Source organism: Pelecanus crispus, chromosome 1 (assembly GCF_030463565.1).
Source record: "Pelecanus crispus isolate bPelCri1 chromosome 1, bPelCri1.pri, whole genome shotgun sequence".
Classification (NCBI taxonomy): Eukaryota; Metazoa; Chordata; class Aves; order Pelecaniformes; family Pelecanidae; genus Pelecanus; species Pelecanus crispus.
Genome location: NC_134643.1, coordinates 138,333,162 through 138,355,879, shown reverse-complemented (window position 1 = coordinate 138,355,879; position 22,718 = coordinate 138,333,162). Strand labels below are relative to the sequence as shown.

General features: G+C 41.6%; 1 protein-coding gene across 4 annotated transcripts in view; it reads left to right on the top strand.

Annotated features, from left to right (window-relative positions):
• Positions 1–241: 241 nt before the first annotated feature.
• Positions 242–22,718, top strand: part of CNKSR2 (connector enhancer of kinase suppressor of Ras 2) — a 220,153-nt gene continuing 197,676 nt past the window's right edge. For all 4 annotated transcript variants that reach the window (XM_075711816.1, XM_075711806.1, XM_075711798.1 and 1 more), the window contains exon 1: positions 242–305. In XM_075711816.1, the coding sequence (XP_075567931.1) occupies positions 242–305 (64 nt within the window). The remainder of the gene's footprint in view (positions 306–22,718) is intronic.

Sequence of the window (22,718 nt, the reverse complement as noted above, 5' to 3'; positions counted from 1 at the left end):
TCCTCCTCCTCCTCCTCCTCCCCGCCGAGCCGGCAACATGAACTGAAATCCCCAGAGAGGCACAGAGGCGGCGAGCGAGCGAGCGGAGCGGAGCGGAGGCAAGCGGGGATTTAGCGGCTCTCTCCTGCCGCCGCCGCCGCCGCCGCTCGGGCTCCGGGCAGCGCCGTCCCGCCGCCCCGCACAGCCTCGCCCCTCGCCCGGAGAGCGGCGGCCGGCCGAGCCCCGCGCCCCCGAGCCCCCCATGGCCCTCATCATGGAGCCCGTCAGTAAGTGGTCGCCCAGCCAAGTCGTCGACTGGATGAAAGGTGAGGAGCGGCGCCGGGGCTGCGCGCTGCCCCCTCTCCCATCACCCCCATCCCCGCAGGTGCGGAGAGCTCCGCGGCTTCCCCCGCGCCGGGGTCCCGCCTCCCGGCACCGCCGGCTCCCCCCGCGTTTCGGCTGGGGGGTGGGAAGGGAGGGGGGAGGCCGTCGGGGCCGCCCCGCCGGGGCGAGGGAGCAGCGCGGGGGCCCCGGGGCTGCGCTGCCCCCTCCGCCCCCGGGCGTGGGGGGCGTGGGGAGGGGGCAGGCGACCCTCGGCGCCCCATGAAGCCGAGTGCAGGGGGGCGGGGGGAAGGCTGTGCCCGGGGGAGCCCGGGATGCTCCCGAGCGGCGGCCGCGGTGTGGCCGTGGGGCTGCCCCCCCCTCCCCAAGCAGCGAGGGGAGGCGGGGGGCGCGGCGGGCGGGCTGCTCCCGGCGGACGCGGTGCGAAATGACTCGCCAAATAAAAGTTTAACCTAACGTGGGCGCTCGGCCGTGCGGGGGGCACGGCTGCAACCGCGCCCGCGGCTGGGGGGGGCGGGGGGGGGGCACGGGGGGTGCTCCGCGGGCGGCGGGGTCGGTGGGTCCGTCCGCGACCTCGGGAGCGCCGGGGCTGCCCCCCCCCGCTTCTCCCCCCCCCCCGCCCCCCCCCCCCCCCCCAGCCCGCTCCTCCGGCCGGGCCCAGCGCACCCACGCGTGGGGGGGGGTGGGGGGGGTGGGTGTCGTGATCCCTGTCCCCAGGGGCAGCGTTTAAAGATCCGTGATTTACGTGAGCCTGGAGGAGCCCGCTGGGCTGACGTGTATTTGTACTGCTGCTCTGCTTCTCCCGCTCCCTCACCTGTCCTCCCCCAAAATAAAGTCTTAATGAGAATAAAATTTGGACTTTCTGGAAATGCTTTTCTGTTTTTCTGCGTGCACCGCCGTGGCCTTAATGCTATAATTTAAAAAGCTCTTTTTGTGGTGTGGTTTTTTGGTTTTTTTTTTTTTTTTTTGTTATTACCTTTAACTTAGGCTGCAGCTGTGTTTTGAATAAATCACCATCTAGTATTATATATCTTTTTATAAAGATAGAATGACCGGATGGGTACAACTTTTGAACAACTGCTACATTGTGGGAGTTCTTTATAACATGCTGCGTGCTACTAATGTGACAGTTTCATCATCCTTAAAATTTCAGGCATATAGCATATGTTTTCAGTTATTCAATCCTGGCATTTATAGCTGTCGAGTTATAATTATATTCAGTAACATACATAGTTTTGCTGTTTCTGAAACATTCTCAATCCCATAGAATAATAATAATAAAAGAATACTGTGATACTTAATATCCTAAGAAATTAGTAAATATTAGTAAAAAAACTTGAAGGACCTACAGATGATCAGTATTAAAAGCAAGCCCCTTTCAACTTCAAAATGTTTTATTACAGCTATTTAGCTTCCAACATTTTTACTTCTTAAAAAAAAGAAAAAAAAGATTGTGTAGGAGTTTTTTCAAATCAGTGTCTGAGATGCCTCCCCCATATTTTGGGAAAGCAGAGAAAATAATGAATTTGCAGATACTGCATTTTTTTAAACACTTCAAAAATGTAATACATCAAATACTTTTCAGAAATGACAGGTGAAGTACATTTCATACTCTCCTTTTGTACTGCATCCATGTAAAATCAGTTGTTTAAAAACAACAGGCTAACTAAATGATAATGTTAAAAATTGTGAGGCTGGATAAAGGTTTGTGGTTAGAAACCTGTGAGTAACACACAGAGCTGTAGATCTGTTTTTAAAATTATTATGTGAACTTTACAAAAAAAGCAGTTATTGCAATTGTGCCTACTTTTTGTATTATGAAGCTTGCTTTTTAGTGTTTAACCTGTTTATTTTGGTGTGAATACCCAATTGTTTCTCTGGAGTACTTTCATTTTTAATGAGCAAACACATATATGTTGCTTCAAGCTTTCATTTCTTCATTTTGTATTCTGAATTGCAGATGAACCTTCATTTAGAGTGAGGTGCAAAGAGATAAAGCACCTGCCTTTGACTAGCACTGTTTGAGGAAAACCACTTCGATAGCTGCTATAGTTTCAGAAGTTGAGCCTGGAAATGAGTAAGACCAGCCGCCCTGGGCAGGTCTGGTCCTAGCTGATGGATCACACCTTGCAGAGTTTGGAGGAAGGAGGGCAGTGGATAAGGGCAAGTGGTCTTGGCTGCAACAACTTCATTTTCCTCACGTACCATTTGTAGCGTTGAAAACATTGTTACTGAAATCCGGGTGAAAATATGTTCTGCTGCTGCTTTAAGCACGTCGTCTCCAACAAATTACGTTTCTGAAAGCCTCTGTGTTTTAAGAGGTACCCGAGACAGTTCAATGAGTAAAACATGAATGTGTCTTTGTCATGAGAACTTTGGGGTGAGTACATTAGTGGTCTTTGCATTAGCGGCAGTCAAGACTGGTTTGCATAAATTGCATTAAACTTCAAGATGCGAGAATATTTGGCTGACTTACTGGGGTTATTTTACAGAATTACAAATGCTGAACTGGGTTTTAACCTCTTCCTTTAAGTAAGTGCCCTGCTATGTAAAATGCCTGCTCAGAGCAGCTCTGTAAAGAGCATGCTTCAAAATAGATTTCAATGTTCAAAGCAAAATCTTTCCTGAAAAAGGAAAATCCTACTGTTTAACATTGTTTACAGTTATCTGAAAGTAAGGGGAAATGAAACACTTTAGATTTTATTGCTCTCAGTGTTTTTGTGATGGTCTTGCTGGTATGACCTGAACGTTTGCAATAAAAGACTCTGTCTGGAATTCTTCGTTTAGGTAAAAGAGCCATTACCTCAGTGGCATTTTGTTCAGGGCAGTGATAAAGCATCGGGCCTGATATTAAAGATGTGAGAAATGAAGACAGGGAAAGTATTCCTGCTCGAAAGTGTTACATAAAAGAGCCGAGCTCTGGGCTGGATGGCTGGATAGGGAGCAGGCTCAAGACAGTGGGTATTCATGGAATACGTACACTCTCTCCAGTGTTCTCTTGTTTTTTAATTCCTTGATATACATGGTTGGTCTATGGATCCTTTAATGGCCTATGGGCACTGCTGAGATAGAGAGCTGGACCTGGGACTGGTTATGGAAATGAGCGACTTGCCTACCCTTCGACCTATGAAAATATGTACATTAAGAAGTTGTGGACCAAAGTACCAGTTAAAACTTTGCAAATGAAAAGGACAAAATTAGCGGAGCCTGTGTCAGCATATGAGTTTTTGTATGGTTTAAACTGAACCCACAGACAGAAGATTAACTGTCATAGAGCTGGAAAAAGAGCAGATGGATTAGCTCCTCTCTCCCACAGGATGGCATATTGTATGTGGAAGATAAAAATGAATATTTAAATTGATCCAAACTGTATTATTTTGCGTTTCATATATTTAGTACTAATTTTAAAGGCCCTGCATGGATCAGTGAGCTGAAACTGTGTCAATCACCTCCTCTGCCTCCCCTTTGGAGGACGTGTGGATTCCACTGCTGCGTTGCAAGACGTTGACATGTTGCACAGGCGAGCGCCGTCGAACGTCATGGCTTTCACTGAGTCAGGAAGGGAACATGTCAGATGTGGTTTAGATTTCTGAGGCGCTGAGAAAACTCAAAGACATGCAATTACTTTCCAAACATCAGGATGTTTTTAACTGAGTCTTGTAATTTTACTTACTTTGTCTGAGGTTAGTTATAATGGCTGTAGTTTGATAAGGACTTGCTGCTTTTAACAATACTCTAGTTTTAATTCAGTACTAATCTCTCAATGGCAGAATCTGTTCAAAAAGGCAATTTACCTGGAAAAATTGATATTAGTTTACCTGAAAAAGTTTAAATATTAATTTTTTGTTTGCTGAATGACTGCTTATAGAGCTTATACTAAGCTCATACAGCTTAAACTGTTGTAATGGTAGTCGTACTCAAGAAGATGACATCTGAGGCATGGAGTTGCTCTAAAGGCTTCTAATGCTAAAGACTGGGGGCTTTTTACCTCTATAAAGTCTACTCTACCAGCGTTTAGAAGGATGTAAATATTTAGAAAGACTGGGGGAAGAGGAGGAGAAACGTCAATTTGCTAGCAAAGCAAAAGCAGAGTGCAAAAGTTCCCCATTTGGATGACTGAATGTTACATGGATTTAAGAACCGAGTTTCTGTCTGCTTTTTACGTACAGAAGTTCGTGTCCATTTTCAGTAGCGTGTATGTTTGCACGGAGTTATCATGGGCTGCCGACAACTGTGCTCCACTTTGTGTAACAGGAATTACATGTTATTCGTCGAGAAAATGCAAGAGTTTGTGGGAATGCTCTGAAATGAAAGACTCTAATACTTAATAATGATTTTAAAAAACCAAGTGTGCCGTGGGGATCCTTTTACTCCTGTTCCTGCATGTGCAGAGCCCTAGGACTTCTGTGGCAACACCCAGGTCCTGCTAGAGTTCCTGAACCGTGCGGTAGCAACAGGGAAGCTCGTCAGTGAAGGCACAAACCCTCTTGCAGTGCTGGGATCTTCTAGCAAATGGATTTAGGTCTTAAAAATGATAAAGATGACTCCTGTATTCAGGGTCTCTATTAGACCTACCTCATTTTTTGCCTTGGCTTTCTCTGAAGAAGACTGTGTTTGGACAGAGTTTAGGATAGAGCTTTTTCTGGTGTGTAGGCTGGACTACAGTGCCACAGAGGCCTGTGAGCATCTGCCTTACGGCAGAGAGGAGGTGGGCTTGCGCATACATATGCGCCTCATTTCAGGCTTTCAGTTTTGTCTGTCTTTTTGGTTTTCAACGGTTTTTTGAATTAAAGGCGCTTTCTTATGCTACTTCCATTCATACTGCTTTTGGTAGCACCCTTAACAAATGTGAGTATTAGAAATAATATGGAAAAGGCTGAGTTGTCTCAGGGAAACGAAAGCTGGATATTTAAGAGGATGAAAAATACTTGGATTCTGAAACTTTAGTTCCGTGTGAAGGTTGTGTAGATGACGGATGAGCTGCAGAATAGTCATCAACTTGAATAGTCATTGCTAAGTGCCATATGTGGAATAGATCAGGTGGTTTTCAATTTGTTAGCATTAAAACTTTTTTTTTTTCCTCCCAAGAAAAGCAAACTGAAATTTTGCAGTATCAGAGGGTACATATGATACTCCATTAGCTTTGAAGTGATGCTATTAAATGGAGTTATGACTTTTACTGTAATGCCTAGTAAGAAAAGCTGTAGAAAAATATGAAATAGTGCCATAGTCGGAGCTTAATTTCGATGAACTCCTGAACTTTTCAATTTATAGCCAGTTACTCTATTTGTAAGAAAGTAATAAGAATTTCAGTAAGACAAGTTGGGGGTCTTTGCAGAGAGGGGATTTTGTATAAAGATTGATAGTCAAGAGTCAAAGTGCGCTACTCCAAACTTTAGTTTTAAGGACTCTGGCTTTAAACCTGTAGTGAAAGCAGCACTGGAAGATCTCTCTCTCTTTAACTTGTTTATTTTTCCTGTGGATCTCTCACTTTTTGCTTGCCCTTCTGACATTAGGGGTTTTAGCGGTATCAATGGCCACCACATCAGTGACAGTGATGTGTTTTAGAGCATCTTGGTTTGTGATTAGAAAACCTCTCCTGCCATTGTTTATCAGCAGAAAATGAAACTGCAATTGCAACTGGGATGTGTCAAAGCCTAACAGCCCTGGTGTTGCCATAGCAAAGGCAATGTTACATAAGGAGGGACTCTGCAAATAACTCATGCAGCCAAATTTTAGGCATAACATGAGAATTCATTTCTAAATTAATGATCTTTTCGGGAGGGAGCTTTCCTGGATGAGGCAATCGCACTCGCGACTGAAATTAATGTGCTAGTTCTAAAGCTCTTTTAACACTGCCCGTTTACACCTTTATTTTGTTTGAACATATTGTTCTGTTTCTGAAACATCTGTTAGTTTAAATATGGCCTCACAATATGTTTTCTCAAGTGGTTTTTTGCAACAGTTCAGTGAAGCTCTATATTCTGATCTTATTCAGATTTATTTGCACACTGCAGTATTAAACCAAGCAATTTACAAATGCCTTTTCTGGTTAATGGGTGTCAAGAATTTTGCAAGGCAGCGATATAAACCAGATCACTTTTCAGATGAGAGTTTTGAAATATATAAAGATGTATTTTTAGAATCTGTGCAAGTAGTTGTCTTTTAGAGCTTTGACAATAATAAAACAGGCAGTTTTGTCTTGTAAAACCTAAACTGGCAAATGGTCTAGCCTTTCTGTCTGATCCTCAGAAGTGTAGATAACCATTTAATCTCAGTAAAGTTACTGTAGCATTTGATTTACTGTAGCATTTGATTGTACTTTGTTTCTCAGAGTCAAGTAGTAATATTTGTTACTGATTTCCAGAGGAATAGGGAAAAGCTATTTCCTGAGAAAATTCTTCATGTATAGGCTTGCATTCAAAGATATGAGACCGGGAGAAAGAGAGAGCTTGTTCCTCAGGCGTCCTTGCTATGTAGCTGCTGGGTTTTTTTTTGTTTGTTTTGGGTTTTTTTTTTTCCTTTTTCAGGAAGTTACCATTTCCTTGTTAGATCGTAGGATAACTATATCAATTATCACCTGTAGCAAGCCCTTACCTTTAGCAGGGTAACTTAGCTTTAGATTTCTAGATTCAAATAAAACAAAACTGTGCTACTATCATACCTATTGCTTCAGTAATTTACTTAATGAAACCTTTAAACCTTAAGTTTAGAAGCTGAATAGTTATCAAGACAAATGCTATAGGATAAGGGTTCCCAAATATCTGACTAAAAAAATTTCAATTCTGGAAGGGCTGTGTTGTGAAATTCTGAAATGCCACATTTTCTTCATTCATCTTTTCCAGCTTTTCAAATGCATCTGCTTTTTCTAAATAGGTGAAGTAGGGAGATGGAGATGAGTTGTATTTTTCAGGAAGAAAAATTTTGGGAGCCTGATATTAGGCCCATATTATAGTCAAAATGTAGAGGAAGGCAACTGCCAGGTGAACCTACTTGCAGCACTGCTAAGGGAGTTTAATTTCTTGTTGTGGGACAGTTGGACCTAGCAAGACATTTGCTCTTGAGTTTAAAATAGCTGACTGTCCAAGAGCAAGCATCTGCTGCTCCTGATAATGATCCTGTCCTGCAGTTGAAGGGAGAAGGGTTGGAAGACACAAGTCCACTGATCTGGTGTACCCAAGATCTGGAATGCTACCTGAGCAGCCACTCATGTATACATTTTGCCCTCACCATATATGGGGGTTAGCAGATGTCTGGTAGATGAAACGAATTTTTCCTTGAGGTTTCCAGTGCAGGCATTTCTCTTATGCAAAGGGAACTCAGCACTGTCTATATATCAAGTAATTTGAAAGCACTGGAGGCTTGAAACTCTAGCCCTTTTTGTTCTGCTTGTCTGCCAAGTAATATTATCTTTGAGAAAATAACTGTGAGTGTGATCTTGTAGGGTGCTCAGCATTTCCAGTTTATCCTTTAAGTAGAAATTTAGGGCACTTGGTACCTTAGATGAAGCGCCTAGAACAGTAATTTCAAAGTGTTTGGCTTTACATGATTAACATCTGCTACAGTACCATATGGTGGGAATTTCCAAGTAAACAGTTAATTAATATATGAGTGTACCAGAGTAAGCCGTAATTAAACTATACTCAGCTGAAGTGTATTATTTTAATATAGTGGGATGCAAAGTGCTGGACATTTGTATTACACCTTTTCTGTTGCGTGAAGAAAAGGGCAAAAGTTGATGAGAATTAATTGAGCCTTTAAATTAAAGGTTCAACTAGCTTTTTTTAGCAAACGGTTTAAGACTCGCATCAGCATCAAACATCCATTGATTTAAGTGGAACAGGGTCTTTACTTGGTAATGCTGAATTTTAGATTGTGAATGCTGTGGAGACTTCTCTGCTAGGATTTTATTAGTGTCCGCTGTGGGTGGTCAGTGGATGTCCAGCTGAGCTGCACAAGTACGTAAGCCATTTTACGGTAACTTCAGATATTGCTGATGGGGCTATGTCTGCACCACTTGGTCTAGTACCACCGATGGAATGAAGTCTTCCTGCGGGAGATGTTCCAAATGGTCTGGAGGAGTGCTGGGGTGGGAGCTAAGGGTGTGCATGAGCCAGGGTAATGTTGGGACCTTCTCCTTGGCCCTCTTGTATTTGGAAGGATGAACATACCCATGGATACTGCTGAGCAGCTGGCTAGGTCACCTCTAAAGGGCTCTTGCCTCTCACAGAGGATGGTCGTTGGCCCTGTAGAAGTTTATAATATTACTGTTTTTGTTAAAGTGCAGAATTTATTTGTAGTTTGGCCACATCCACCAGTTGCCAATAGCTACGGCTATAAATGACCTATTTTAAAATAGATTCTTCTTCCCTGGCCTCCCTCCCTTTTCTCTTTCCCTTCTCTCCTGATAATCTTCATGTCAGTAAGAAGGTGAAGAAAACCCTCTTCTGCATAATGAGGCCAGGTAAATATAGGTGGGACATGCCAATGTTGTCTGAGTAATTCACTTAGATGACATTCTTCCCTCTGAGTCAACACTGAAACCGTTCATGAGAAGGACAAGGGACCTTAGTGTTTTTAGTGAGATGTGAATCTGAAGTCTTGGCCAAATGTGGTTGCTGAAGGCTGGCTGGCCTTCTTCATAATAGTGGGAAAGTTAACTCTCACGCCCTGATTAAATTCCACATTAGTAATTAAAATCTTTGTGATTGGACTCCCCTCGTTGGTATCTGTGACTGACCTGTGCCTTCCTTATTGAATTGCTTTGCAGTTTTCTTGGTTGCTTTCACATTTGATATTTTGACTAGATTTCATCAGATTTGCAAGGTGCATTGCCATTCTTGTCTTTGTTTTGTTTCAGATTTTCAAGAAATAGTGGTGGAGGGACCTGTTGAATGCAACATAGAAGTTGCTCTTGGAAAAAATAACTTATGTTGTGTGCAGTCAACTGTTGTGAATCTGCACTTGTCCTGCTTTGTGTACACCTTTTAAACACCACACAAATAAAAATTTTCTCTTGTCTGAGTCTGATTAAAGTGTGACTGAAGTATGGAGTGAAATATCCAAAAAATACCTCCTTGATTGTCCAGTACTAGTTGACTTCTGTCTGGCTTGTTTATTGTTGCTTCATTGTCAGGGACAGAAGCACATGCCCTTTGTCTCCATTTCTCTTCAGAGGTCAAGCATGGCTCTTTTTGGTAGACTTTGTTTTATTAGAGCTAATATGAAAAAAATACAAATCTGTTAGTGTGTTTTTATTTTTGTAGTCTGCTTCTACTTGTTTCCAAAACTTTCTGTAAGAGCACAGTGATGAAGTGGTCATTGCTGTTTTTCAGAGAGGTGTTTATTGCCCTTTTCAAATATTGTGGTCTTCAAATACTTTGAAATAAAACTAACTATATGTTAGTTTAACCTAGAGTGTGGAGGCTTGTTGTTTCTTAAATTTCTCTTTTATGTTTTTTAGTATAGTCTTAAGTGTTGTGCCCCACAAGTCCTCTTGAAAATACCTGTGATCAGTAATTTCACTGTTGGGTACTGGACTTCAAAATCAGATGTAGTTTCCATTACTTTAGCCGTTATTTCATTGTACGTTTTAAACCATATGGGTCTTAGCTGTTTAATGCAGTCTGTGGTCAAAAGCCTGTTTCTGGAGCCCTGATAATTGAGTCCAAGAGCACAGTGTAGTGTGAATAATTTGTCATGCTCTGCGTGTGGATTTGAGAGAGAGAGGTTCAGCCTGGAAGCGTAATCATTGCACATAAGAACTTTCCATATAAGTGTCAGTCTGAATGTTTGAAGGAAGGAGGACAATTTATCATTGGAAAAATAAGAAAGTTAGGTATACGACAGGACTCCCTGAGAGCAAATAAACTAATTTTTTAAAAGGGCTGCGTATTTCATGGTCTTCAAAGGATTGTTTTAAACATCTGCTTTAGCAAATTGCATTACTGGCATACCATTTGAATGCCTGCGTGAGTTATGACGAAGCTACCCTTAGCAACTATAGAAAGTAAAATGCAGTCATGAAACTTCTGTGTTCCTAAGATTAGCATGTTTCCTTGTGCTTTGTTTTTTTTTTTTTTCTTTTTCTTTTAAATAAAGGATTTGGTGTTCCTGGTAACTACGTTGGCTTGAATAAGACAGCTGAAGAATTGTAGCAAAGCTACTGAAGGAGTGCCAGCCATCTCCCTGATGGAAATGTCAGTATTTGAAAATGGTTTTACCAGCTAACCAACCCAAGGTCTTGGGAAAAACAAAACACTCGGTGCAAGACAAAAAAAATCACTTTTCTATGAGAATATACCCCATGTACTATGTAGTATTCGCTAGATGAATAAAAGATGAAATTTGTTGTGGAAGGCTAAAGGTAATTTCACTTCCTAAAAGTTAGCTTGCGAGGAGCTCACTGATTCCTCCCATGTCCTGTCTTGGCCAATAAAGCCCTTCTCTGTTACTTATTTGGACATCATCTAGTTTCTCTCTTTCATCCTAACCATTGTCCTTCAGCTTACTATAAGCCACACTGAACTATTCAATTATGAACTGGAGGTAACTAATGCTAATGAGATATGAATGAGTAAACCTGAACAGACTGGGCAATTAGTGACTGCTGCTGGTTGTGTTATCAGATCATAGGGTTTTATCTGTCTTTCCAAGATGATGTTTTCCAAAGCAGGGTGGATGGCATGCCATAGGTGGCTGCCTGGGCACCCAAATGCCAGGGACTGCAGAACAGGGGCTTGACTTTGCAGGGTACTGTGTCCTGAATGTTTTTCACCTCTGCAAATCTGCACAAACTGCTGTTTAGGGGAATGGATGCTGTCTGTGTAATAGAATAACTGAAAATATAACTTTCATATTTGATGTGTTCCTTCAAAAAACCAAAAATTAACCACAAATTTGTCTTCTAGTTGAAAAGAACGTAAAGCAGAATAAAAACTTTGCTGCCCAGTCCCTTATAAAAAAAATTGAAAGACCCTTACTTTAGATAACATTGGCTTTTCAGTTGATAATATATTGCAGGCTGTGGTGAGAATGGTGGCATTTTAGATTCAAAGGAAAAATGAATGTGCTCATAACTCTTCAGTTGCATATGTATGAAATTAATTCAACTAACAGGCAAAATTAAATAACATCTAGGAATTGTAATGTTGTCTTGTAATTTCATTAGATTTCCTAACTTTGTGTATGTTCAGTAATGTGGTCTACCTCTTACAAGGTAATTGACTTGTATTTATCCTAAGAATTAAAACTGTAAATCTTAAGCCTGTACCCTCTTGTTTAGTGCTCTTAAATACTGGAAGGAGTTTCCTGCAGAATACTGTTTTGATAAATCTTACTAAATCACAATTCACCTCAAAAAAGAATTAAAATGAGAATTCTGAAGGAAAAGATTGATGTGTGTCAGGACTTAGTTTTAATCACTGATAACATTGTTTCTAAAATTACAAATTTATCTAATTTACTTTTGATAGAGTCTTTGAAAGTGTTATGGCAGTTCACAAAGTTGTAGCTCAAAGTTTTTGGGTTCAAAGCAACTCAGTAATGTCAAATGTTATGATTGTACTCCCTAGAAAGAAAATGTCTTCCAGATTACAGTAATTTAAAAATGAGCAAATAGATAGAAATAGCTTTTTAGTGGCATGAATAGGTATTTAAATCTCAAGAGGTCATTTGTTTTTGTTTACTGATCACTATTTTAAGATTTTTCTGTCACTGTGGAACAGCACAAAATGGTAAATTGTAAATGGTTTAATGGTAAAAATCTGCCATCAGTGTTAAGAAAATTCAGGTCACTCTTCTAGAAGAATGCACCCTTCTTTCGTGTAATCAAGCACCATAAGAACAACTGACTTGAATGAACTTTTGATGAGTTCTTAAATGTGCTCCCTTTAAAGTTATTATCGTATGACAGATGAGAAGTAAACTAGCTAGGAGTTCAGAGAGGTTGGATAAGGCCAGCTATAGAGTTGTCTGCCTGGGTTTTTTTCACCCTTTTTTTCTCCCTTCCCTTAACGACTTTTTGCTGTGGCATATTTGATTTTATTTACATTTGCTCTGTGTGCTCTAATCCAATTGCTTTGTTTAGTCAAATGAATGTTTTTTTGTTTTGTTTTGTATTTTAGCTTTTCTTTCTAGCATTAAACGTGCATATTTAATTAGGATATGTTATTAAAGATTAGATTCTCGCAATGGGATGTGTGCCAGCTCTTGAAATGAAGTCATGCTTGTCAGGAGATAGTAAATAATAAGCTTAGTAACGTTTAAAAGATGTGTCTTGCAAAACACTAGTCCCTGTAATGAGTGCAAAGTGGCAACAGCACATAAATATCAATTGTTTTTCTCCAGTGGTTCCGTTTGAATATGAGTTTTCTTGATTTGAACTAAATTTTCTTTTGCCAGTTTAATGCAACAAGCAAGAAGGGATGTTTGTCTTTTGAGAAACCACAGTTTCCCATCCCGGAACAATGACTTGTTTTGAACTGAAGGGGAACAATCCGACATTTATACAATATCTTGTAATCTCTGTTCCCAAAACCACGTTAAAAACAAGAAACTGCTGTCCAGCGATTCCCCATTTAGCTGCAAAGGGGAGTGTTGGATTCCCAGCTTTGCTTTCAGGACTGTCTATATTTTGTTCTTCATTTCATCCAGAATCCTTTAATACTTCTGGGAGCAAGAGCTTGGAGCATAAGGTTCCCTGTGCTCTTAAATATCTTGAGCATCCTGGCTGGTGGGGGTGTGTGCGCGTGCGCGCATGCATGGCTGGTGTGCCCAGGGTGGCGTTGGCAAGAACAGGATTTGGAGGCAAGGATGGGTTGTCTCCATCCTAATTTGATCAGACAAAACTGTCTGCAATCACGCCCTGAAAGATTAAGAGTGGCTTTTGATGAGTGTGGTCTTAAATTCAGACATCTAATTTCTGTCTTTAAGTGCATGAGTCTCTCTGCAGGCCTGGGCAGAATAACTCCTCTGCTAATAATCTGTGGAGTGGGTTTTTCACTGATGCTTCTGATGTGTCCCCTGGCCCCTGTGGGAGAAGGAGGAGCTGACGTAGCCCTTCTTTGGGGCGCACTTCTAGCCCAAAGCAAGAGGGGAAGTGGGAACAGCATGTTGAGATACAAATGTATGATGTAGAAAGCAGAGTAATTTAAGTGGAGAGGAGAAAAAAGGCGTACTATGCATACACACACATTCTCAGTCAATTTTGTTTTACGTTAAATTATTTTTTCATTTTTTAAGTTACATTCGTAACATTTTTGAATTTGCATGTGTAAAATAAGTGCTTGACTCAGGAGCCATGTGGTATGAGATGTAATCCTGGGAAAGAGAAATTGCCTTTGCTAATGAACAAATATTTCACTAAGATTAATAAAAGAAAAGAAGAACAAAACCAAACAAGTAACGAAGAAAATTCCCCATATTTAGTAATACAGGGATGCTTAGCCAAAACCTGTAGTATCTGGTGCTGAAACTAAGTAGTCATTATGCAAAGTAACAGTATATTGCCATGGGTATCGTACTGCTAGAGGCACCATTTTTGGCTAACACACAAAACTTACGTACTTAATCCTGGAAGGCCTTAGAAATCCTACATTTCATTTTGTAAGAAACTCTTATCCCAGGTGTCTGAACAAAATTACAGAAAATGATTCCTTATACTGCTGAATTTTTTCCCATGTGCTGCTGGATCCTCTGTATTGTTCACGTTACTTGGAGAGTTACCAGTATTTCAGTGGCAGGTAAAGAGGCTGCCCATCACCCACTGCATTGCAAGTCCTCTGGCTGCTCCTCACCACAGGGGGAGGGAGAAGGTTAAATGCCTTGTGTCATCTCTACTTTAAGTGCACTGAAGCATTTCTAACTGACTGGCTGCTTTTTTAATGAAAGAAATTTGTCTTGTAACAGCTTTATATGCCCAGCTAATTAAAACCACTCCATATTACTCTCCATGTATCCTGTTTAGTAGGCAGAAATTGTTTGCTCTTTGACAGATTCATTTCTTGTTGATGTTGGTTTTGTAGGACACTGCTGTCTTGGACTCATATAACTTAGAAATAATACGGCATTAAGGCATTTTATGTATCAGAAAATACAAAGATTTGTTAATCGTTAACACAGAGAACATTTTCAGTCTTGTTTAGCATCATAAGATAGTTTGTTCTGCATGTGTAAATGCCTCAGCTTTATGGCAAGACTAAGCTGAGCGACATTTAGTTTGATACATGAAGCTTGGGAATGCGTTTTAAATAAAGAAATTGTTACAACACGGTATGCCTTTGCTAGCAACCTTTTTAAAAGCTGTCAGGCAGGAAAAATGCCTTTTTTAAGTGAAGAGGCAGGATTGTCTGTATTTTCTTAGGCACTCAGTATTGGTTGATGCCCTTCAGATTATTTGAAGCTTTGTATGTTTTTCCAGCGCTCTCCTCATTGCAGGTTTTTTTTTTTTTTCTTCCGTACGGATCTGAGTATGCACAGGTGGGACTTGAAGACTGCCATGCCACCTGTCAGTCCTGATTTGAGGCCTGGAGACCTGAGGAACTTCACCCAGCTGGGAAGCTGGATCGGCTGTTGAGGTGGAGCCACCTTCTAAACAAATCATGCGTACCCTGTTTTTCCTCCTATCTTATTCTTGTGCCAAAAGCTGTGGGGTGGACTGAGGATTAACAACCCCATTAACAGTCCCAGCTGTCAAGCAGTCCCTTGACAAATTCTTCAGTGGTCATGTTGATGCAGGTTCTGTAGCACATTGAAAAGGGAAAAAGACATTATTAGTGGCTTAAAATTTCACAAATGAGGTTTCTATTCTGTATATTGTTTTTGAGCCTGTTGACCAAACAAGTTGGGTGCTTTCTGCAAATGCAAGAGTCTTAAAAATGAAGACACCCCCACCTCCTCAAAAGGAAGGGATGGAGAGGGGCTTGAGGAGGCACCTTTCTTCATCCTGAAGTAGAGAACCATTCAACAAGAACGTTACAGCCTGAATGACATGACAGAAAAGGCAAAGTGAATTATTGCGTAGGTTATTTGGAGGGAGAGATCTGGTAACCAAATAATAATTGCGCACACTTCTGGCTGAGCAGTAGAAGCCATCACAATTTGCCATCTGGTTCGCCATCATACTGACTGAATGTAGGAGGGGAGAGAGTGTTTGTAATTCATAATACGGTATTTTGGGAGAAGCTTAGTGCCAGAAACCAACTGGATGGATGCCTGTTGTCTTAGACTCTTTAAAATGTAGGCCCTGTATAACCTAGTTCGTCATATGTGAAAAGAGAGAGGCAATGTATGAATGGAAGGAGAAAGAAGAATACTGCAAGTTTTTTGTTTCATGCAGATTATCTGATTAAATTATTTTGAGCAATAGGAAACCCTTCGGTGTAAAATTCCTGCCTGCTATAAACTATAGGTCTGCTTTGATCTTGCTCGGTGCTTATCACTGTTACAATGATAAGCGAGACACTACAAAATAAATTTGTGTTGATAAAAAATAAACAAATATACCATCAAAATCTATTTCAGAAGCTCCTTGAGGCTGTATGAGAAATATCAGTGCTTTGACAAAGTACTGATACGTGGTGTTGCTGTGGATATGAGCTGGATCGGCATCCCATTTGTTACAAGGGCAGGAGGGGCTTCAGTATGTATTGCTCAGTAAGTTACCAATTATGAGTCAGATCATAATAGGACTTCAAAGATTTTAAAAAATGCTCTACAGATGAGATTAATAGATCATTTGGTGAGTCTGTATAGTACATTCATGTGTTAAAATGGGGTGAAAGTATCAGTTGGGGTCCTGTCATGGTTTAACGCCAGCCGGCAACTAAGCACCACGCAGCCGCTTGCTCACTCCCCCCGAGTGGGATGGGGGAGAGAATCAGAAGAGTAAATGTGAGAAAACTCCTGGGTTGAGATAAAGACAGTTTAATAGGCAAAGCAAAAGCTGCGTATGCAAGCAAAGCAAAACAAGGAATTCACTCACTGCTTCCCATCGGCAGGCAGGTGTTCAGCCATCTCCAGGAAAGCAGGGCTCCATCACGTGTAACAGTTACTTGGGAAGACATACACCATCACTTGGAACATCCCCCCCTTCCTTCTTCTTCCCCCAGCTTTATGTGCTGAGCATGACGTCATATGGTATGGAATATCCCTTTGGTCAGTTGGGGTCAGCTGTCCCAGCTGTGTCCCCTCCCAGCTCCTCGTGCTCCCCCAGCCTGCTCGCTGGTGGTTGGGGTGAGAAGCAGAAAAGGCCTTGGCTCTGTGTGAGCACTGCTCAGTAACTAAAACATCCCTGTGTCATCAACACTGTTTTCAGCACAAATCCAAAACATAGACCCATACCAGCTACTATGAAGAAAATTAACTCTACCCCAGCCAAAACCAGCACAGGTCCTAAAGAATACTCAGTATTAATAAAGTCACAGTAAATGCTGACATTCTTGTAAGCTCTAGCTTCTATTTGTACCAATATTTGTGATGGCATTTAAAGGAATGCTTTCAAGGGTATTTATGGACTTTCTTGAGGAAAATTTGAAATTACATCATCTTACAGTTTGAGACTAAGCCTTTTCTGGTTTTGAGTTTGCGTAAGAGAATTGATGATATTAAAATAGCAAGACTCACAGGAAAAGAAGCCAACCCATTCTAACATAAAAATTGTAGAAAACCAAAGTAACTGATGTAACATGTCTTGTGTAAACTGTGCACCGTTTTTCTTTTTTCATTTCAGAATGGTAATGTATTATGAAAAATGCTTATGGCATTTACCATATGCCAAGGCAGATCACAGGAAAGAGCAGGTGGAGATACTTTATGCTGCTGGTAGAGGGACTACCCGAAGACGTTCCCTGGCTCTTGCTTTGGCCCACGGTCGTGCAGCTCCTGGTGTGGGCGCCGAGCTCCTGATGCGCAAGCGCAGTCAGTGTCTGTGCGGCGGGGTCGCTGCCGGTGGCGGCTCTGCGGCCGTGCCGGGGCAGCGCTGGTGCAGAGCTGCCGGCGGGCGGGGGGAGGCATCTCTTAGCACAGCCCTGTGCCTCCCTGCAGCTTTCATGGATTATTAAGGTACTCACCGGGGGTGAGATTACCTGGCATGAGACAGGCCCGCATCCAAAGAAAGTGTGCGGTAAGCTCTTACGGTTAACAAAGAAACCTTTTTCAGGTTGGTTAATCTGTAGAAGGCAAGGGGGTTTTAATATTGCGTTTTTAATTAGAGTTAGGTTTCCGAAATTGGTGGCTGCCCTTGTGCAAAAGTGTGGACTGTGTGGAGCAGAGGGAAATCAGAAAGCCTCCTCGGTAGGTAGGCGTGAGCTGAAACACCTGGGAAGTCCCCTAACGAAGTCCTATAAAGAGTAAATCTGTGTAACCAGCGCTTCAGCTAGCAGGTCTGCGATGTTCTGATTCTGACTCAAGCAAAATAAAACAGTCAAGTTCATTCATTGCTCTACAGTGTAGCGAGAAGCTTTGTAACAATTGACATTTTTGTCATGTTTTGAACACTCATTAGCACTTCAGATTAGCTATTAAAGGACATGAAACGTTTAATCACCACGTCTTTTCTTGTTAGCAGCAGTCACTAGTGCAGTGCTTTTAAAAAAAATTGTAATTTAACAGTGTTATTTGGGATGCAGCAGTTTCAAACGTTGAGATTACTGGCCTAAGCAAACTGCATTTTCTTCTCCCTGAAATAATGTTTTTAAAGTCTTAAAATGAAATTTTAAAATACTAATAAAATAATTCTAAATGTCATGCAGAAGCCTGGAAGATCCTCTTTTCCTGCCTCTAAATGTTTGGACATTTTTAGTGTTTGATGCAAACATGATTACTTTTACTCATGATCGAAACTAATGATTTCTCATCTTCTAAAAGTCTGCTATTTAATGAAATATTATAAGCGTGATATGACATTGGTTCTCTAACAGTGACACGTTCATTGAATTGCTTTTTTCTTCCCTAGTACTAGTTAGTTATTTAAAAAGCTATTTGGAATAGACCTCTAACTTTAAAATGGAGCACTCTCAATTATAAATTGAAGGAAAACTTATAAGCCTCAGAAATCTTCAAAATACTGTAGCGCAGTCTTTTATTATGTTTTCAGCCTGATATTCAAAAGGTTCCAAATAACAGTAAAATAAAAAGCTAATTCCTTCAGGGGGTCCTAATTGTAGGACCTTTTTCTTAAATTGAGATCTATTTCTCTGCGCAAAATTGGCATTTAATCAAAATGATTTTCATGTAACTATTTGTATTCTAAAAATACAGAATGTGTGAAAGATTAAAAGCAAACACTTATTTTTAATAGTATATTCCAGGGAACTCTGAAGGGAACGCCGTGGAAAATATCAGTGAAAGTTTGCTAATCAACCCCTGTCCTTCCCTTTGCTGTTCTACATGGCCAAGACCCGCCCAAAGCTGTGGTGGGAGAAGTCTTCGCAATGAATTCCTGCCGTGAGGATTTCTGCAAGCTTTGCTAATGACGAGCACGCAGGCAGCTCCGTAGCCCCGGCGGCGCGTGGCGAGGCAGCTCATGGCACCCCATCCCGCGGGGACGGGAGGAGGCAGGCTGAAACGCTGAGCCAAAGCCAGAAGGTGGGGGCTGTGGCTTCTTGCAGCTTCTCCCCCGGCCTTGCGGGGAGTGGGTGGCTGGCCGTCCGACGGCCCGCACGGGGAAGCTCTGAGCAGAGGTCAGATGGGTGTTGGGGAGAGATGGGGGGGGGGGCACACCAAAGTCTTTCTCAGCTGGAACGGACGCAGCGAGAGAGACACGCGAGTACCCAAATTAGCTGCGCCGCAAGGCATGCGTCGGGGAGGAATAACGTTGGGTTTGTACGTAGGCTTTAGGGATGAGAGAGAGGTGACTTCTGTGGCTGCTGTTCCCACTTGCACTGCTGAGTTGAGACCCGGCTGAGACACCCTTCTTTCTCCTTGCCTCAGCCACCCGTGGAGAAAGACGGTGGACTGCAGGTGACGACTGCTGCAGTCAAAGGTCTTGGGAAGAACTGAGATGCAGGAAAATAGACTTTTGTTTCCTACAAATGCCGAACGGTGAAGTTTTCTTTCAGAAGTAACTGCGAAAACCTGACCAAGAAAAACAGTATCTTGTTATGTTTTTCCTGCATGCCAATGGGGTAAATTTTCCTATTGGCATTTAGAAGATGCTGAGTGATGAGGATTGGGTTTGCAGAAGAAAATATTCTCCATCTCTCTGGGGCTTAGCTTCTTTCATACAGCAAGGGAAAAAACAACCTCTCTGCAGGCCTGACTGAAGCGTAACCTTGGTGGTAAGCAGTGGGGAAGGTGAAACTGAAGAGTAAGATGCAAACAAAAAAAGGTCAGTTATTACTAGAGCTAAATATATTTTTGTGGGCTTGACAATACAGAAAATATTTCTTTAAACAAGGGAAGAAGGACTGTATATACTTCACAGCTTGTAGAATCCTAAAAATATGTTTGTCCTTGGCAAAGTGTCTTAAAGTCTCAGAATCTGTAAGATGTTACAAGTACCTCACAAGGACACATCTAGGACCCTGCCTCTTGAGATTTCAGTGCAGGGTTTGAGCTGGAGAGCTTCTTCCTATGGGCACTGTGTTAGGTTTTGAGGTTCTACGCAGAGATTAACTCCTTGAAATTTAATTACCAGCTATTGCATGTTCCAAACACTTGCTGATTTGTGGGTTTTGTTTTTCTAATACATAACATGGAAAAGTCTTGAAGACCGAATTCAGAAAAAATGGGAATCAAGTTATTTTACCAGTATTAAAGCATTTCTGGGTAAAAACCAAAAATGAAGGAAGAAGTCAATAGGCCTTATGGTTGTGTAAAACTGTATTAGAATTAATTTTGGAACGTATTCTATATATTAATGCCGGGTAATGATGTGTGTTTAATGGGAAAGCTTTGTTTTAAATATCTGAAAGTGCTGATACTTTTGAGATTTTCACAATATTCTAAGGTAATGACATTAATTTCTGAGAGAGACTGTAAAGGGCATACTTAGGTCTGACGTTTATACCTTCCGTAATATCAATTAAATTATTTAGTCTCTGTCTGCTCACAGCTGAAAGGACATGAGTAACTCTGCAACTGTCTACTAGAACAAAAGCTTCATCACCTAACAAGATGTGCAAGCTCACACTTACGTAAAGCACTAGTGTGATCTGCTCTAGTTTCGCTGGGCATATTCACATGCTTGAAGTTAAAATCATGGATGGTCTCAGAAATGAGGCCTACATTTGAGAACTGCAGTGTAGCTGAGGCACATATACCTTGGAAATCTTCCTTTCTGATTTTGACTTCTTTGTTTCTGCAGCGATTCCTGCTAGCATCTAGCACTCAGTTTGCATGTAGTTAGTCCTTAGTAACTTTATTGAGGGTGGTATGTTTTTGGGTTGCCAATAGCTGTGAAAATAATGTAATAATGAGTAGTCCTGCAAAAGTACTTGTGTACTGACACTGTTCCTCTGTTTTGTCTGGGATGAAAGGTTTGCTTTCTGGGAAGCTAAAAAAAGCAATTGTTGTTGTTTATGTCTGTACCCTCAGAAACTTCTTCTAGTTGTTTTCATCCAAGGCATTCTTTAAAACATTACTTTCTCATTGCTTTTGTTTAATTGCTTTTAATTGTTTTAAAATGTTTGGGCATTCACAGGGCATTTTTTCCTCTAGATGGGAATAGGCCTTCTTGAGATCATTTAGAAAGTACTGGTGCTACCAACTGTCTTAGACATAAATCTAAACTTGCTAATTGACTTCATAAAATTCTTTCAAAACTCAAAGATGTTAGGGTCTAATGATTTAAGTTGGGCTGTGAAACTTAAATCCTCTGTGTCCAAATTAGCCTTCCTCATCCTATGTGCAGAAAGGAGGGGAGAGACGTTTTGGGATGGAGTTCAATAGCATCAGGCCAAACATTCAAAGATTGTTTGCACAGCTGTGTCTAAGCAGCGACCAAACTGTTAAACAACCTAGCGGGGGGAAAATGAATAGAAACTCCTGTTGGCCAGAGCACTGAGTTTCCTGGACAGTGCTCAGGACGTTATGAAGTCATTGCACACGCTGGGTCAAGGCTTTTACCCGTATTTTCCCCTTGCGCTTGGGAATAATTCATGCTTTGCTTTTTCGTAATGATATAATTGGCTTAAAGCATCTGAACAGAATTCTGTATTGACGAATGATGCACTGTAGTGTACTTACCTATAACTCCAATTAGGGAACCTTTCCCTGCCAGTGAACTGATTCACTGATGTGAGAGGAGACAGTGCCTGTATATCTGTCTTGCTTCCTTGCAAATTGTAGATTATGAAACTGGACTACTGAGCAATAATTTAATCAGTGGCATCAGAAGACCATTAAGCTCCATTAAACGTTGGGTCACCATCAATATCAGATGAGTATTAAATTATGGCTTGCAACTTAGCAATACTCATCCAAAAGGCAGTGCTTAGGTTCTTGGCAAGCATATAACTGTTCTGGAACAGATGCTTCGGAGCTTAACATATGACTGAAGTGTCAAGTTGTGTCAGAGAAGATGGGCCCAGCACTAACGCAGTGCTCCGACTTTGTGAGACACGTTACTGAATCGCTCCCTACCTGAACAATGCGGGTTAAAAGTGTTTCATTAATAGCATCTCCTGTTGAATGCTTGGAAGTCAAAGCACTGCTCTGTCTGCCAAAGTCTGGGTTCTAATGTGAACAGGTTAGAATAAAATTCTCCTTGCAAATGGTGGAGATGCATTTCTCCTGATAAGGAGGGAGGATCCCTACAGGCTGCTCAGAGTTTGAATTCTTATGTAGAAGAAACATAATTTTCTTTCTGGTTCTGGTGTACCATAATATTGCCAGCCTGGTATTTGGAGGATGACTTTGATACCTCTATTGCTAGTCACAGATTTTCCAAGTAACAGCAGTAAGGTGAAACTAGTAACGCTCTTTCTGGGTGGCTTCGCTGATGTTAGCAGCAGCTCTCATGCAGCAGCTAAATCATTGAGGCTCTTGTCAGTCTGCTGTACGGCTCCTGCCACTTAGGAAAGCTGTGTGCTGCAGGAGATGCTGACCTTGGAGCTATGCAGGGAGAGAGAGGAGGGAGAAAAATGGATGCTGTAATAAAATGGTTTTCCCATTCCTGTTTAGGTGCAAAGAGAATAAGGAGGAGATAAAGAAGAGAGGGAGTGGGTTGGGCTGGTAGAGTAACAGATGTGCTGAGGAAAATTGTTGCTGGTGGTGGATCTGGGAAAGGAATAAATGATAGTGACATTAATGTCACCTGGTCTTCAAGCAGCCTCTAGCTTGGTGGTAAGATGGGTTCTCCAAGTGCGAATCCTAACAAGATTTCCCTGCCCATCTGCTGAAGATGGTGGTTAGGGTTCTTTCCAAAATCTTGCCCATGGTTAAGATTTTCTTACCTG